The 17562-nt window shown below is 43.1% G+C and overlaps 1 protein-coding gene across 8 annotated transcripts in view; it reads right to left on the reverse strand.

Moving 5' to 3' along the window:
- The window catches only part of TTN (titin), a 275368-nt gene that overhangs the window by 32554 nt on the left and 225252 nt on the right, over positions 1-17562 (reverse strand). For all 8 annotated transcript variants that reach the window (XM_064586770.1, XM_064586777.1, XM_064586776.1 and 5 more), the window contains one exon: positions 387-17492. In XM_064586770.1, coding sequence (XP_064442840.1) covers positions 387-17492 — 17106 coding nt within the window. The remainder of the gene's footprint in view (positions 1-386; positions 17493-17562) is intronic.

Here is a 17562-nt window from a genome sequence, read left to right on the forward strand (position 1 = left end):
AATTCAAATTAAGTGTCAAGTGACTAGATTAAATGGTAAAATTTATCCCAAATTTATCATGGGTATAAAAGTGAAGAATAAGATGAACAATCTAGTAAGAAACTTAATCATACAATTTCTGCACACACACACTATATATATGTGCAGTCAAATTCAGTTATATTTAAATTCAACATATATGATCTAATTCCAGCTATGTAAATTTCCGCATTTTTTTAATCAACAAAGAACTTTCTCTATTAGAGATTTCATGTTGTGCTATAGTATGAATTATTTGAGGTGTGAACCAAAAGTCTTTAAAATTAAGTGAGACTAATTAGAGTGATTCATAGTATTCTAGGAAAATTAATATGGATATATAGATGTTCTTTGTTCTTAAAACATACCTGTTATTTTTACTCCTTCCTTTGTTTCAGCTGGTACACCAACACCAAACTCATTCTCTCCAGAGACTCGGAAGTAGTAAATTGCCCCTTCTTGTAAGTTGGTGATTTTATAGGAGAGGCGGTTACAGTTGTTGGTCACAGAGACCCATGCTTTCATACTGGCCTCACGTTTTTCTATGTGGTAATTCTTCACTGGTGCTCCACCATCATTTTCAGGAACATCCCAGGATAACACTGCAGTCTCTTTGGTTATATCATGTACAGTAATATTGGTTGGAGGACCGGGAGAATCTAAAACTTTGACAACTAAGGTCAGTGAAGCAGCATTCACAATATTCTGAATTGTTACTGTGTATTTTCCAGAATCACTTCTGTTGGCATTTTCAATAGTAAGTGACGTACGAGAGTCTGTGGAATCAATGTAAGCTCTAGCGCGGAGGTCACTGTCTGGCTTACTCCACAAGACACTAGGTACTGGTCTTCCCCGGAAAGGTACGGTCATGGTAAATGAGGCACCGGCCTTGACAATCAAGGTCTTCTTCATTTCACTGTCAAGATCAAATACAGGTTCTTCTTCTCTTTCTTTTGCTACTTGGGGATCGGAGCTATCACTGGGATCACTAGCACCGACCTTATTGACAGATCTTACTCTGAAAACATACTCGGCTCCTGTTGTTAGTCCACCGATGGTATATTCTGTGCCTCTTAAGTTCTGAATGGCAGTCTCCCACTCAGTTTCATCAGATTTCTTGTATTCTACAGTGTATCCAGTTACTGGGGCCCCGCCATCAAACAAGGGCTTAACCCAGCTAATAGTTATGTTTGTCTTGCCTGAGTCCACAATTTTGGGTTTGGATGGAGGAGATGGCAAGAACACTGGATCTTCTGCCCGAATCAAGGGAGAGGTTTCACTTGGAAGGCTCAGGCCAGCAGCATTTTCTGCATAAACCCGGTACTCATATTCGCATCCTTCCCGAAGTCCGGTTGATTTCACTCTCAGGTCATAAACTGGTTTTTTGTTTACACGCACCCATCGTAGGCTGTTTTTCTCTCGCCTTTCAGTTATATATCCCGAGATGTCACTGCCTCCATCACTCTCTGGCCTCGACCAGCAAAGGGTCATGGACTCTTTGGTCACAGATGTAATTTCCAAAGATGTTGGTGGACTTGGAACTGTAAATGGATCTAGTGCTTTTACTGCCATGCTCTCCAGGGGCTCACCAACACCATATTTATTAACACCCGTTACCCTAAAGATGTATTCGTTGCCTTTGAGTAACTTGGTTACTTTACAGGATGTTGTCCTTAATTCTCCTTCACACATTGTCCACGCAAGGTGGCTTGTTTCACGTTTTTCTACAATGTAATAGTCAATATCTGCGCCACCATTTTCTTGGGGCGGTCCCCAGGAAAGCGAGCATTTCTCAGCTGTGAGACCATTTATTTCAAGTGGTCCTGCTGGTGGGCCAGGCTTATCAAGTACCTTGCAGTTAACTGCCATGGACCGAGTTCCTGCAACATTCTTCAGTGTTAGTACATACTGCCCAGTGTCTCGTCGGACACAGTCTTTCACTGTTAACAAAGTATTATAGTCTGTCGAGACAATTTCTGTTCTTGCTCTTTCTTCAACTTCTACCCCATCCTTGGCCCAGGAAATTACTGGCAGAGGTCGCCCTGCAATGTCTGCATTTATCTTAAGGACCTCTCCAGCTTTGACAACAATAACATCTCGAAACTTGACATCCATCATAATTCTTGGAGCCTCGACATCGTCTTTAACTGTAATAGGCCCAGTGGATTCAGATGGTTCACTAACTGAGTCAGCTGCATTCTTTGCAAAAACCCGGAATTCATAACGCTGATCTTCGGTAAGTTCAGTTACTTCAAAGTATGTTTCTTGTACGTTAGTAAAATTGCACTTCAGCCACCGGCCATCTGGTAGTTCTCTACGTTCGATAATGTATCCTGTGATCTTAGCTCCACCATCGTAATGTGGTTTGGACCATTTAAGTGACACTGATTTTCTTGTGATATTGGTGACTTCAGGTTGTCCAGGAGGGTCACAGGGATCTCTTGCAGGGACTGGTTCACAAGATTTACTGCATTTACCAATTCCAGCAATGTTCTCAGCATATACACGATACTCATACATCAGTCCTTCATCAAGGCTGGAGACTTTCATTTGAGTATCAGTGATGAGGATTTTATTTGCTTTTGACCAAAGAATGCCGCTTCTCTCTTTGTATTCAAGGTGATAGCCAATTACTTGACTTCCTCCATCATTAACTGGCACTTGCCAGCTTACAATCATGGTAGATTTTGTGGCATGCACAACTTTAGGAGTACCAGGAGGACCTGGGGGGCTGAATGGATACTCCGCAACAACAGGTTTAGATTCACTGTAGGAGCTCTTGCCATAGCGGTTTTCTGCACAAACACGGAACTGATACTCACTTCCTGTTGTCAGATGAACTATTTTAATGGATGTTCTTGCAACTGCCTGTGAAACTACGTGCCATGTGGTAGAAGTGGTTTCTCTCTTTTCAACGATGTAATTGCTAATGTGGCAGCCACCATCATATTCCGGAGGACTCCAGGAAATTGTTACATTGTCACAACTAACCTCATCAATATGAACAGGTCCTGGAGGCCCTGGTTTGTCAAGGACAATTACAGTTATAGGAACTGTTATGGATCCAGCACTGTTCGAAACACATAATTCATAAGTTCCAACATCTTCCCTGGAAGCTTCCTTAATAGATAGTGATGTTACAGTCTTTGAAGAAGAAACATTGACCCTTGTGGTCTCTTTAAGAATCTGACCATCCTTTTTCCAGCTTATAGTAGCTTGAGGTCTTCCTTTAAATGGAACATCAATCTTAAGTTGGTCTCTAGCCTTTACGTTGAAAGTATTGAAAGGAAGCTCGACGGAGGGCTTTATTTCAATATCTCTTGCAATTACCGGCACTCCAAGTTGTCTCGGATCACTCCTTCCTTTTTCATTGACTGCAGCTACCCTGAAGGTATACTCTTCTCCCGCATTTAGGCCAGATATAGTCGCTTCTAGAGTCTTAACTTGTGTGCAAGTGCTCCATTTTTCACTCCCTTTCATCTGCATTTCAACTACATAACCAGTAATTTTGCTGCCACCATCACTTTCTGGCTTCTCCCACTTAATTGTAGCTGTGTTACGGGTCACATCAACAAGAGTCACTCTTCCGGGTGGGAGGGGTGGTTCAGAAACTTTAACAGGTTCAGTCGTTTCAGCTGGCAAACCAATCCCGTATTCATTGGAAGCCAAGACTCGGAAGTAGTAAGAACATCCTTCTTGCAGATTTTCAATTTTAAAAGTATTCTTCATGCAATTGTTTGTAACAGTAGCATATGCTTTTCTTGTAGTTTCTCGTTTTTCAACAATGTAGTTTGTAATCTTAGCTCCACCATCAATAAGAGGGGGCTCCCAAGATAATGTCACCGCGTCTTTCTTTACTTCTCTTACGTTCAAATTCACAGGGGCGCTTGGTGAGTCAAGAACTCTGACATTAACAAAAGCCGTTTTGGAGCCACTGTTATTTTCTAGGGTCAGATTATACCGACCGCTATCAAATCTGGTAACATTATCAATTACCAACATTGTGTAGGAGCTGGTCACCTCGATCTGGGCCCTCTCCGCGAGAGTGCCTTCGGCCTTTTCCCATTTAACTTCGGGTTCCGGTCGCCCTTTGATTGTGACAAATAAGCGTAAAGTAGCACTTGCCCGTAGAACAACCACCTTTCTGAGATCAGCATCAAGTTCTATTTCTGGTGGCTCTAGCCTCTCTTTAGCAACAACTGAGCCAGGTATAGTTGCAGGTTCACCTACACCTTCAGAGTTGATGGCACAAATACGGAAGTTATACTCAGTATTTTCTTTAAGCTTGGTCACTGTGAACTGCTTTCCTTGTAATCCTGTCGGTGGAGTGCAGGTTGTCCATTCATCAGCAGTGGCTTCCTTGACCTCTACCACATAGCCCTTAACAGGTGCACCACCATCATAAATTGGCTTATTCCACGCCAGGGAGATAGAAGACCTGGAAGTATCTGTCACTTTTGGATTACTTGGTGGACCTGGTGGATACAAGGCATCACATGCACGATAGAAGACAGATGGCTCGCTAGGTTCACCCACACCAGCTGCATTTTCGGCAGCGACTCTGAACTCATAGGAATGACCTTCGGTAAGGCCAGTTACTCTGAATCGGAGATCTGTTAGAGTCTTCTTGTTGCACTTGGTCCATCTAATGCCTTCCTTATCTCGTTTTTCAAGAATGTAGCCCTCAATTTCGGCACCTCCATCATCCACCGGGCGTGCCCATGTTACTACCATAGAATCTTTGGTGATTGTTGAGGCTTCAGGTGGTGAAGGAGGACCTGGTGGCTTATATGGATTACAGGCTATAACAGGCTCAGATTCCAAGGGCTCTCCAATTCCATATTTATTCACAGCCATGATGCGGAAAATGTACTCGTTACCAGGAAGAAGTTTAGTGACTTTGTAGTTAAGCGCCTGTACCTCAGTTGAAACCTGGGTCCAGGAGAGTCTGCTTGTTTCTCTCTTTTCAATGATGTAATGTGAGATATTAGCGCCACCGTCCTGTAAAGGTGGGTTCCATGCCAGGTAACATTTCTCAGCGGTAACTCCAGAAACCTTCAGAGGTCCTTCAGGGGGCCCTGGCCTGTCAAGTACCTTTACGGTGATTGGTATGGACTTTGTACCACCGACATTGCTGAGTTTCAGAATATACTGTCCTCCATCAGTACGTATACAGTCTTTGACAACAAGAGTAGTTTTCTGAATAGTAGACTTAATTTCCATCCTAGCAGTTGTTTCTTCAAGCTCTTTTCCATCTTTTGACCAAACAATATCAGGTATAGGCTTGCCGTGGATATCAGCTTCAAGGACAAAAGTCTCTCCTGCACGAACAAGGATTATATCTTTATATTTTGGATCCAGTGAGGCATTTGGTGCATCAATTTCATCTCTGGCAGTAATGGCACCAGTGCTTTCAGATGGTTCGCTGAGGTTGCCAGCTGCATTTCTTGCAATTACCCTAAATTCATATCTTTGGTCTTCTACAAGTCCACTCACCGTAAATTCAGTTTCTAATACATTGGTAAAGCTGGCTTTCATCCAGCGGCCATCAGGTAGATCTTTCTTTTCTACAATATAACCTGTTATTTGGCTACCACCATCATAGGCAGGTTTCTTCCATTTCAGTGTAACGTTGTTTCTTGTGATAACAATGGCTTCGGGGCGACCAGGTGGGTCGCATGGATCACGAGCAACAAAGCATTCTGACACTTTGCTAGGTTTGCCAATGCCAACAATGTTTTCAGCAGAAACTTTGAACTCATACTCAAGGCCCTCATCAAGCCCGGTTGTTTTGAATTTGGTGTCTTGAATGGGAGTCTTATTTAATTTGACCCATAAGATGCTGTTCTTTTCTTTCTGTTCAAGATGGTAGCCAATAACTTTGCTTCCTCCATCATGAACTGGCTCATGCCACTGCACAATCATCTGGTCTTTTGAAATGGATGTCACAAAAGGAGTTCCAGGTGGCCCAGGTTCTTTAAATGGATATTGTACAATAACTGGTTTAGAATCCAGAGGGGCGCTCTTTCCATACCTGTTTTCTGCAAAAATTCTAAACTGGTACTCAGTGCCTGTTTTCAGTTTGGTTACTTTAATTGTTGTTCTCGCAACTGTTGCTGATACCATATGCCAAGTGGTGGTAGTTGTATCTCGCTTCTCTACAATGTAGTTGCTTATCTGGCAACCTCCAGTATAGGCTGGAGGTTCCCATGAGATGACCACAAAGTCTGCACTAACTTCGTCAAACCGAACTGGTCCAACTGGAGGTCCGGGCTTTTCCAAAACAATGATGCTGAGATTTTCTGTGGCTGTACCTGCACTATTTGTTGCTGTTATAGTGTATTTTCCAAAGTCATCTTTATTACTGTCTTTAACGTGCAAAATTGTTGAAGTGGCTGTTTCCTCAACATTAACTCTTGTGGTTTGTTTAAGAGGCTCACCATCTTTGACCCATGAAATGTTAGGTCTTGGTCGGCCGATAACTGGAATTTCAATTTTAAGATCTTCTCCAGCTTGGACAGTATATGTGTTAAATGGTAACTTAAAACTAGGCTGTATGGTCAAGTCCTTGGCTATGACAGGAACACCAAGCACTCTTGGATCGCTTTTTCCTTTCTCGTTGTAAGCCTTGACACAGAACTGATATTCTTGTCCAGAACTCAAACCAGTAACCACTGCATTACAGACTTTGGATTCGGCCACAACACTCCATTTTTCTGTTCCTTTGGGCTGCATTTCAACAACATAACCCAAGACTCTGCTGCCACCATCATGTTCAGGTTTCTCCCACATCAGTGATGCGCTGGTCTGGGACACGTCAGTGAGTGTCACTTTTCCTGGTGGGGAAGGAGGTTCAGCGGCTTTCACAGCATCAGCGGTTTCCACTGGAACACCAACTCCAAATTCATTTTCAGCCATAACTCTAAAGTAATAAATGGCTCCTTCTGTAAGATTCTCAACTTTAAAGCTTGTTTTGCTGCATTTACTACTCACGTTAGCATATGCTTTTCTGGTTGACTCACGTTTGTCAATAACATAGTTCTTCACCTTTGAACCCCCATCAATGATGGGTGGTTCCCATACGAGCAGGACAGAATCTTTTTTCACTTCTTTGACTGCCAAATTCTGTGGCGGTCCTGGGGTGTCAAGAACTTTCACAGTTACAAAAGCAGATTTAGATCCACTGCTGTTTTCCAGCTTGAGAATGTATTTTCCGGCATCATTTCTATCACAGTTATCTATTGATAGTTGGGTGTAGTTTACTCCCTTTTCAATTTGGACCTTATCTGTGAATTCCCCTTCCTCTCGAGACCAGGTGATGTCAGGTGTTGGGCGACCTTTGAATGGAATGTGAATTCTGGCGGATCCACCAGCTCTTACAACTATTCCTTTCCTTAATTCAGAGTCAAGGTCAAGTTCAGGTGCTTCAAGTTTATCTTCTGGTTTCACAGTACCAGGAACTGATGTAGCCTCACCTAAGCCAACTTTATTGAGGGCAGAGACTCGTATTTTGTACTCTTGGTGCTCAGTGAGTTTTGAAATTTCAAATCGAGTGGCTCTCAGACCAGTCTGTGGAGTAACTATTTGCCATTCTTCTTCATCTGCTTTACAGATTTCTACTACATATCCTAGGATCTCACTGCCACCATCATAGATGGGCTTACCCCAGGCAAGTGTAATTGAATTTTTAGTGGTGTCTACAATGTGTGCATTGGTGGGTGGGCCAGGTTTGAACACAGGATCACAAGCCTTATAATAAACTGTAGCTGGACTTGGTTCTCCAACTCCAGCAGCATTTTCTGCAGAGACTCTGAATTCATACTCATGATCTTCTGTTAATCCTGTTACTCTTAGACGTAAATCTGTAATGCGGCGTTTATTACATTTTATCCACCTAATGCCACTTCTGTCTCTTTTCTCTACAATATAACCGATAATCTCACTTCCACCGTCACTATCTGGACGGTTCCAACAGACAGTCATGGAGTCCTTGGCAATGTTGGTGACTTCCAAGCTTTTTGGTGGTCCAGGAAGCACAAACGGATTTTTCATCAGTACTGGTGCAGATTCCAAAGGCTCTCCAACACCGTATTTGTTGACAGCCATTATGCGGAAAATATATTCATTCCCTTCTAAGAGTTTGGTAACTTTCAGAGAATTGGTCACAACTTCTGAAGCAACAACAGTCCAGGCAAGTCGACTCGTTTCTCTCTTTTCAACAACATAGTGGGAAATATCACTGCCACCATCTTGAAGTGGTGGAGACCATGTTAAAGTGCATTTTTCAGAAGTGACTCCGGTAACCTGGACTGGCCCTTCTGGAGGTCCTGGTCTATCCAACACTTTTACATTTACTGGGAATGACTTAGAACCTGCAACATTGGAAGCTCTTAAAATATACTGTCCACCGTCAATTCTAATGGCATCCTTTACAATAAGTAAAGCCTTGAAATCTGTGTTCTTTATTTCACATCTGGCAGATTCTTCAATTTCCTTATCTCCTCGTAACCACTCAATGGTCGGTAGAGGCTTTCCATGGACATCAGCCTCAAGCCTGAATGTTTCTCCAGCATTTACCACAATTGTGTCTCTGAATTTTGGATCCATTGAAATTCTTGGAAGTTCAACCTCATCCCTGGCAGTTATTGGTCCAGTACTGTCAGAGGGTTTACTTATTGTACCAGCCGCATTCTTTGCAATGACTCTGAACTCGTATCTTTGATCTTCAGTAAGACCAGACACGGTAAATTGAGTTTCAATGACATTTGTGAAGCTGGCTTTCATCCAGCGACCCTCAGGCAAATCACGTTTCTCTACAATGTAACCTGTAATCATACTTCCACCATCATAAGCAGGTTTGGTCCACTGTAAAGTGATTTCGTTTCTTTTAACCATTATTGCTTCTGGGGTTCCTGGTGGGTCACAGGGATCTCTGGCTACGAAGCATTCGGAATTCTTGCTTGCTTTACCTACACCAACAATATTTTCAGCATAAACTCTGAATTCATATCCAATGCCCTCTTCAAGATTGACTGCTTTAAACTGAGTGTCATGAATAATGGTTTTGTTGACTTTTGTCCACAAAATACTATTTCTTTCCTTTCTCTCAAGGTGGTAACCTATGACTGGGCTTCCGCCGTTATTGACTGGTTCATGCCACTGAACGACCATGGAGTCTTTGGAAATGGCTGTGACAAATGGTGTGCCTGGAGGGCCTGGTTCTTTGTAGGGATATTGAGCTACAATTGGATCAGACTCCAAGGCAAAACTTTGTCCATATCTGTTTTCAGCAAATATTCTGAATTGGTATTCTGTACCAGTTTTCAGTTTGGTCACTTTGAGTGTGGTTCTGGCAACAGTAGCAGAAACAGTATCCCATACTGTGGTGGTTGTATCTCTTTTCTGAACAATGTAGTTGGTGATCTGGCAGCCCCCTGTGTATAATGGGGGATTCCAAGATAATGTAATACTTTCCGCACTGACTTCATCAAATTTAACAGGTCCTTTTGGAGGATCAGGTTTATCTAGAGTTATAATTTCAATGGATGCTGTTTTCTGACCTACAACATTAGCCACTGTGATTCCATAATGTCCACCATCATCCTTATGAGTGTCTTTAATGCTGAGTACAGTGAGGTCAAGTGAATCAGTAACATTGACTCTTGTGGTCTGCTTCAGTGGAAGACCATCTTTAGTCCAGGTAATGGTTGGCTTAGGACGTCCAGAAATTGGCACTTCTATTTTCAAATCTTGGCCGACCTGTATGCTGTAATTGTTGAATGCAGGTCTTACATTTGGCTCAATGACCAGATCTTTGGCAACTATTGGAACTGCAAGGGACCTAGGATCACTTCTTCCCTTTTCATTTACAGCAACAACTCTAAAGAGATATTCTTCTCCCTGAGTTAGGTTAGTAATTACTGCTTCAAGGGACTTGACTCGAGCACACTCTGACCATTTCTCGCTGTGTTTAGCTTGCATTTCCACAATATACTGAATGATTTTACTGCCACCATCATGTTCAGGCTTTGTCCAACTCAAGGAGACACTGTTTCTGGTGACATCATCCACAGTTATTTTTCCTGGAGGTTGTGGGACTTCTGCAACCTTAATAGGATCAGCAGTGTGGGCTGGAAGGCCAATACCGTACTCGTTCTCAGCTGTGACTCTAAAGTAATAACTGCAGCCTTCTTGGAGTTGATCAATTTTCCAAGAATTCTTATGGCAGTTTGTTACCACTGCAGCATATGATTTTCTTGTGGCTTCACGTTTCTCAACAATGTAATTTTTTATTTTGGATCCCCCATCCAACAGAGGAGGTTCCCATGTAATTGATACTGAGTCTTTAGTGATTTCAGTGACTTTCAGGTTAACAGGAGGACTTGGTGTGTCCAGGACTCTCACGGTAACAAAGGCAGACTTCGTTCCACTGCTGTTTTCTAATGTGAGAGTATATTTTCCACTATCATATCGGTTGACATTGTCAAGAATAAGAGAGGTGAAACTGCTGGTGACATCAATTATAGCTGCATCTCGGATTTCACCATCCGTCTTTCCCCATTTAACTTCTGGTGTAGGACGACCTTTAATAGGAACAAATAGTCTTAAGGAGCCACCTGCCCTTATATTTATAATTTTCCTTAGTTCTAGGTCAAGTTCAATGTCTGGTGCTTCTAATTTTTCTTCAACTATAACAGGTCCAGGGACATCAGCATGTTCTCCAACTCCAGCTTTATTCACAGCACAGATACGGAAATTGTATTCATGCTTTTCCAACAGCTTTTCTATTTCTATATTTGTTTTATTGATTCCAGTTGGTGGTGTGCACATTGTCCATTCACCAACACTCACGTCACATTTTTCAACAATGTAGCCTTGGATTTCACAGCCACCATCATATATTGGTTTGCTCCAAGAAAGGAAGACAGAAGACCTGGTAATATCTATGACTTTGGGATTGTTTGGAGGTCCTGGTTTATAAATAGGATCACAAGCCTTTTGGTAAGCAGAAGGCGGGCTTGGTTCACTAAGTCCAGCAGCATTTTCGGCTGAGACTCTGAATTCGTAATTGTGATTTTCTAGGAGTCCAGTTACTCTCAAGCGCAATTCCCCAATCAGGCGTTTGTGGCATCTTGTCCATCTAATGCCCTCCTTATCCCGTTTTTCAAGAACGTATCCAAGAATTTCACTGCCACCATCAGATGCTGGTCTTTCCCATACAACGATCATTGAGTCCTTGGTCACTGTTGTGATTTCTGGAGCCTTTGGTGCATCTGGCACTACAAATGGATTCTTGGCAATCACTGGCTCAGATTCAAGCGGTTCACCAACACCATATTTGTTTACAGCCATTATACGGAAAATATACTCATTGCCTTCGAGAAGCTTAGTAACCTTGTAGCTGAGAGTTTGCACATTGGCATCAACCAGCGTCCAAACTAAGCGGCTGGTTTCTCTCCTCTCCACAATATAATTTATGATGTCACTTCCACCATCCTGTAGTGGGGGTTTCCAAGCTAGTGTGCATTTTTCTGCTGTCACTCCTGATACCAGAACAGGTCCCTCTGGTGGTCCTGGTCTATCAAGAACTTTGACATTTACAGTAACTGATCTCTCCCCTGCAACATTTGTGGCCTTCAATATGTAATTTCCACTGTCAGTGCGTACTGCATCCTTTATGCTGAGACTGGTGGCAAAGTCAGTGCTCCTTATTTCTAATCGAGCTGTATTTGAAAGCTCCTTATCACCTTTTACCCACTGAATGGTCGGTATTGGTTTGCCATGAACATCTGCATCAATCTTGAATGACTCACCAGCATGAACCACAATTGTGTCTTTGTATTTTGGATCCATACTTATTCGTGGTGGATCTACCTCATCTCTTGCTGTTATTGCTCCTGTGCTTTCTGAAGGCTCGCTAAACATTCCTGCAGCATTTCGAGCTATAACCCGGAACTCATATCTATGATCTTCAACTAGGCCAGTTACTTCAAACTGAGTGTCAATGACATTTGTAAAACTGGCTTTCATCCAGCGGCCCTCAGGCAATTCTTTCTTCTCTACAATATAGCCAATGATCTTGCTTCCACCATCATAAGTGGGTTTCTTCCACTGGAGGGTCACAGAATTTCGTGTGACAATAATTGCCTCTGGCCGCCCTGGTGGATCACATGGGTCACGAGCCATGTAGCATTCTGACACCTTACTTGGCTTGCCAATGCCCACGATGTTCTCTGCAGAGACTCTAAATTCATATTCAATGCCTTCATCAAGGCCAGTCGTTTTAAACTTGGTTTGAGGAATGGGTGTTTTATTCAACTTCACCCAGAGGATACTATTTCTCTCCTTGCGTTCTAGGTGATAGCCAATGACTTTGCTACCTCCATCACTAACTGGCTCATTCCACTGTACTTCCATGCTGTCCTTGGAGGAGAGCGTCACAAATGGTGTGCCAGGAGGACCAGGAACTTTGAATGGATACTGGGCTATAATAGGCTCTGAATTGAGGTAGGTGCTCTTTCCATATCTGTTTTCAGCTGCAATCCTAAACTGATATTCACATCCGGTCTTTAATCTGCAAGCCTTTATTGTTGTCCTTGCAACAGTCGCTGACACAATGTGCCAGGTGGTTGTGGAAGTGTCCCGTTTTTCTACAATGTAATTATTGATAGAACTCCCACCATCATACTTAGGTGGGCCCCAGGAAAGAGTAATACTATCAGCTGTCACTTCCTCCATTTTAACTGGTCCAGTTGGAGGCCCTGGTTTGTCAAGAACAATAATGTTAAGGGTTTCGGTAGCTTCACCAGCCGAGTTGGTCAGTTTAACTGTGTAATGTCCCACATCTTCTCGGCAGGCTTCCTTTATCGTCAGTAGTGAATTATTTTCTGTGCTCTCCGCATTTACTCTAGTTGTCTGCTTCAGTGGTACATCATCTTTATGCCAGGTTACAGCAGGTGTAGGGCGTCCAATGAATGGAACATCAACTTTTAGGTCTTCACCTGCCAGTACAGTGAATGTATTGAACAGGAGTTTGAAGGCTGGTGGAATGACAAGATCTTTGGCAATTACTGGCACACTCAGTTGTCTAGGATCACTGATGCCCTTTTCATTCTGAGCAGAAACACGGAAAGAGTATTCTTCACCCTGAATTAATCCAGTTATAGTGGCTTCAGTGACTTTGACTGTGGCACATGTGGTCCATTTGTCACTGCCTTTGCTCTGCATCTCAACAATGTAGCCTAGAATTCGGCTGCCTCCATCATGCTCTGGTTTTTCCCAAGAGAGTGACACGCTATTTCTGGTGACATCCACCAAAGTTATTTTTCCTGGAGGAAGGGGTCGTTCTGATGCTTTCACAGACTCTGCTGTTTCAGCAGGCAGCCCAATGCCGTATTCATTTTCAGCAAGAACCCTGAAATAGTAACTACACCCTTCTTGAAGCTGGTCTACTTTCCAGGACGTCTTGTGGCAATTTGTTGCAACAGTTGAATATGCTTTTCTTGTTGATTCCCTCTTTTCAACAATATAGTTATTTATTTTTGAACCTCCATCAAAGAGAGGAGGCTCCCATGTCAATGTGACAGATGATTTAGTGACCTCCTTTACCTTGAGATCCTGTGGAGGGCCTGGCGTATCTAGTACTCTAACATTGACAAACGCAGACTTGCTGCCTGAGCTGTTTTCTACAGTTAGTATGTATTTGCCACTGTCGAATCTGTTTACATTTCCAACAATGAGCAGGGTGTAAGAGCTTGTGGATTCAATGCTAGCTTTATCTAAGGATTCTCCATGTTCCCGGGTCCACTTCACCTCAGGTGCAGGCCTTCCTTTGATTGGAACAAAAAGTCTCAGGGTACAACAAGCTCTTATAGTAACAACTTTGCGCAGGTCAGCATCCAGTTCAATTTCTGGGGGCAGCATCCTGTCTTCAGCCTTTGGAGTTCCAGGAACAAGTGCAGGTTCTCCCATTCCCTCAGAATTCATGGCATAGATGCGGATTTTATATTCCTGATTCTCTGTGAGGTTGGTGATGGTGTAAGAAGTTGCCTTGAGCCCAGCTGGTGGAGTGACAATCTGCCATTCATCTTCCTCTGGCAGGGCAATCTCAACAATATACCCAGTGATTTCTGAGCCGCCATCATAGATAGGTTTATTCCAAGCAATTGAAATGGATGATCTGCTCGTATCTAGAACACGTGGGTTACCTGGTGGGCCGGGCTTAAACACAGCATCACAAGCTTTATAAAATGGACTGGTAGAACTTGGTGCACTAATTCCAGCAGCATTTTCAGCCATAATCCTGAACTCATATTCATGTCCTTCTGTCAGTCCAGACACTTTATATCTTAAATCAGTAAGAGTTTTCTTGTTGCATTTCACCCAGCGTTGTCCAGCTTTATCACGCCGTTCTACGATATAATTGATGATTTCACTTCCACCATCAGAGTCAGGATGTCCCCAGCAGACAACCATTGAATCTTTAGTAATAGCTGTAACTTCAGGGTTTTTGGGTGGATCAGGGGGTCCATAAGGATTTACTGCAAGCACAGGCTCTGATTCCAGTGGCTCTCCAACTCCATATTTATTTACAGCCATGATGCGGAATATGTATTCATTGCCTTTCAAAAGTTTAGTGACCTTTAGTTTTGTCACTTGGACTTCTGAGGCTACATTTGTCCATGCCAATCTGCTGGTTTCACGTTTCTGAACTATATAGTGATCAATTTTGGCACCTCCGTCATCCAGTGGAGGCAACCATGACAATACACATTTTTCTGATGTCACTTCAGATACAGCTAAAGGTCCTTCAGGTGGGCCTGGTCTATCAAGGACTTTGACATTGAAAATGTGTTTAGCAAACCCACCAGGATTCGTTGCTGTAAGAATATAGGCACCACTGTCCCTTCTTGATGAATCCTTATTTATCAGGTAAGTAGAGAAATCTGCGATTCTTATTTCTAACTTTGCTGTGCCTTCAAGATCCTTTCCATCTTTGGTCCATTCCATTGTTGGTGGTGGGCGACCCGAAACATCAGCTTCTAGTTTGAATGCTTCACCTGCTTTTAATATTACTGTGTCTTTAAATTTAACATCCACCATTATCCTTGGTGCTTCAATGTCATCCCTGCATGTGATAGCATCTGATGGCTCAGATGGTGGACTAATAGCACCAGCAGCATTTTTGGCAATCACACAGAATTCGTAGGCAGCATCTTCTGTTAGGCCGCTGACCGTAAATTCATTCTCCAGGATGTTGCTGAAGTTGGCTTTCAGCCACCGTCCATTGGGAAGATCTCTCTTTTCAACTATATAACTGGTAATTTTAAAGCCTCCAGTGTATTCAGGCTTAGCCCATTTAAGTGTCACTGTGTGTCTAGTAATATTTAGAGGAACTGGTTTCCCAGGTGGGTCAATGGGATCTAAAGCAAGCATAGGTTCAGATGGCTTGCTCGGCTTGCTTTTGCCTGCCATGTTTTCTGCGATCACTCGGAATTCATAAGCAATACCATCTGTAAGTCCACTTGATTTGAAAATGTTGCCTGGTACCAATGCTTTGCTCACAGTTTGCCAGAGAATACCATTTCGTTCTTTCCTTTCAACGTGGTATCCTAAAATGGGGCTTCCACCATCAGAAAGAGGCTCATGCCAGCTAATTGTCATTGAATCCTTGGTAACTGCAGTCACCTGAGGGGTCCCAGGAGGCCCAGGAACCTTAAATGGATAGTTGGCAACTATAGATGCAGATGTGATGCCTGGTCCAACTCCATATCTATTTTGAGCTTTTACCCGGAATTGATACTCCAGTCCAGTAGTAAGGTGAGTGGCTTTATAGGTAGTGCGTATGACAGTGGTTGCTAACTCAACCCATGTAGTACTGTCAGTCTGGCGCATTTCTACTACATAGTTGCTTATTGGTACACCTCCATCGTTTTCTGGTGGGTCCCAAGAGAGGGTTACAAGATCAGATGAAACTTCATCGAATTTGATTGGTCCAGTAGGTGGCCCTGGGATATCGTGGACTTGAATAGTGATGACATCACCAACCTCTCCCACAATGTTCCTTGCTGTTAATGGATAGGGCCCGCTATCACTTCTTACACACTCATTGATATTTAAGATGGTTGAAGTGGCTGTATTTTCAAAGTTAACTCTCTGTGTTTGTTTAAGAATCTGGTCTCCTTTTTTCCACGTAACTGTGGGCTTTGGCCGACCAAGCACTGGAATTTCCACTTTGATGTTCTCACCAGCTCTGGCAATGACTAATTTCTGATAGATGCCACGAAGATCCAATTCGGGAAGCGTTGTCTGCTCCTTGACAATGACAGGTCTGCTTTCTCTAGGGGCACTTCTTCCTGCACTGTTCACGGCCATCACTTGGAAGGTGTATTCTTCCCCTTCGGTTAGATTCTTCACGACACATTCTAACCCCTTCACAGTGGTGATGTGGGTCCACTGGTCAGAGCCTTTTCTTTGGGCTTCAATCACGTAGCCAGTGATCTTACTGCCGCCATCGTGCTTTGGTTTAGGCCATGCCAGGCTGACTGTGCTCTTAGTTATGTCCATAATGTTCAGACTGTCTGGTGGTGACGGTGCTTCGGAGGCTCTCACGGGTTCTGTTGTTTCTGCTGGCTCACCAATTCCATATTCGTTTTCCGCCATCACTCTAAAGAAGTATTCGCATCCTTCTGACAAGCCAGTAACTTTATATGTGCATTTATGGCACTTTGTGGTGACTGTGGAGTAAGATTTCCGTGTTGCTTCTCGTTTCTCCACAATGTAGTTTGTTATACGGGAGCCCCCATCTATCAGCGGGAGGTCCCAGTGCAGGGTGACACTGTCCTTTGTGATGTCCGTAGGCCTCAGGTTAAGGACAGGTCCTGGGGTATCCAAGACTCGGACGTTAACAAAGCCACTTTTCTTCCCAGCAGGGTTTTCAATGGTCATGACAAATTTACCAGTGTCATATCTGTTACATTCTGGTATAATCAGAAGAGTAAATGATTCCGTGTTTTCAATGTTAGCTCGGTTTTTAAGGTTGATGTCATCTTTGGTCCATGTCACTTCAGGAGCAGGACGACCTTTAATTGGCACGAATATTCTAATACTGAGTCCTGCTCTAACAACAAGTGTTCTTCGAAGCTCAGCATCTAGTTCAAAATCAGGAGCCATTTCCCGTTCTACAATTTCAACATCTGGAATCATTGCTGGCTCCCCAATACCTGCATCGTTGATGGCTCTGATTCTAAAATTGTATTTTTCTTTAGTCTGAAGATCAGGGACAACAAATTGAGTGATTCGGAGACCAGTTCCTGTTGTATCTTTTATCCAGGCCTCATCTCCTACTTTTTGATGATCTACGACATAGCCAGTGATTTCAAGTCCTCCATCATAATGAGGCTTGCCCCATGCTAAAGAAGCAGATTTTTTGGTAGTATCAGTGACACGTGCATTTGAAGGTGGTCCTGGGGGATCTGAAACAGAAGCAAAGACACAAAAGTGTATGTTAGGAGTTTGGCTTTTGGATAACTTCTCTGAAATACT

The sequence above is a fragment of the Mirounga angustirostris genome, unplaced genomic scaffold (assembly GCF_029215605.1).
Source record: "Mirounga angustirostris isolate CCGP_5_RB_7025 unplaced genomic scaffold, mMirAng1.0.hap1 SCAF_3, whole genome shotgun sequence".
In the NCBI taxonomy this organism is placed as follows: domain Eukaryota; kingdom Metazoa; phylum Chordata; class Mammalia; order Carnivora; family Phocidae; genus Mirounga; species Mirounga angustirostris.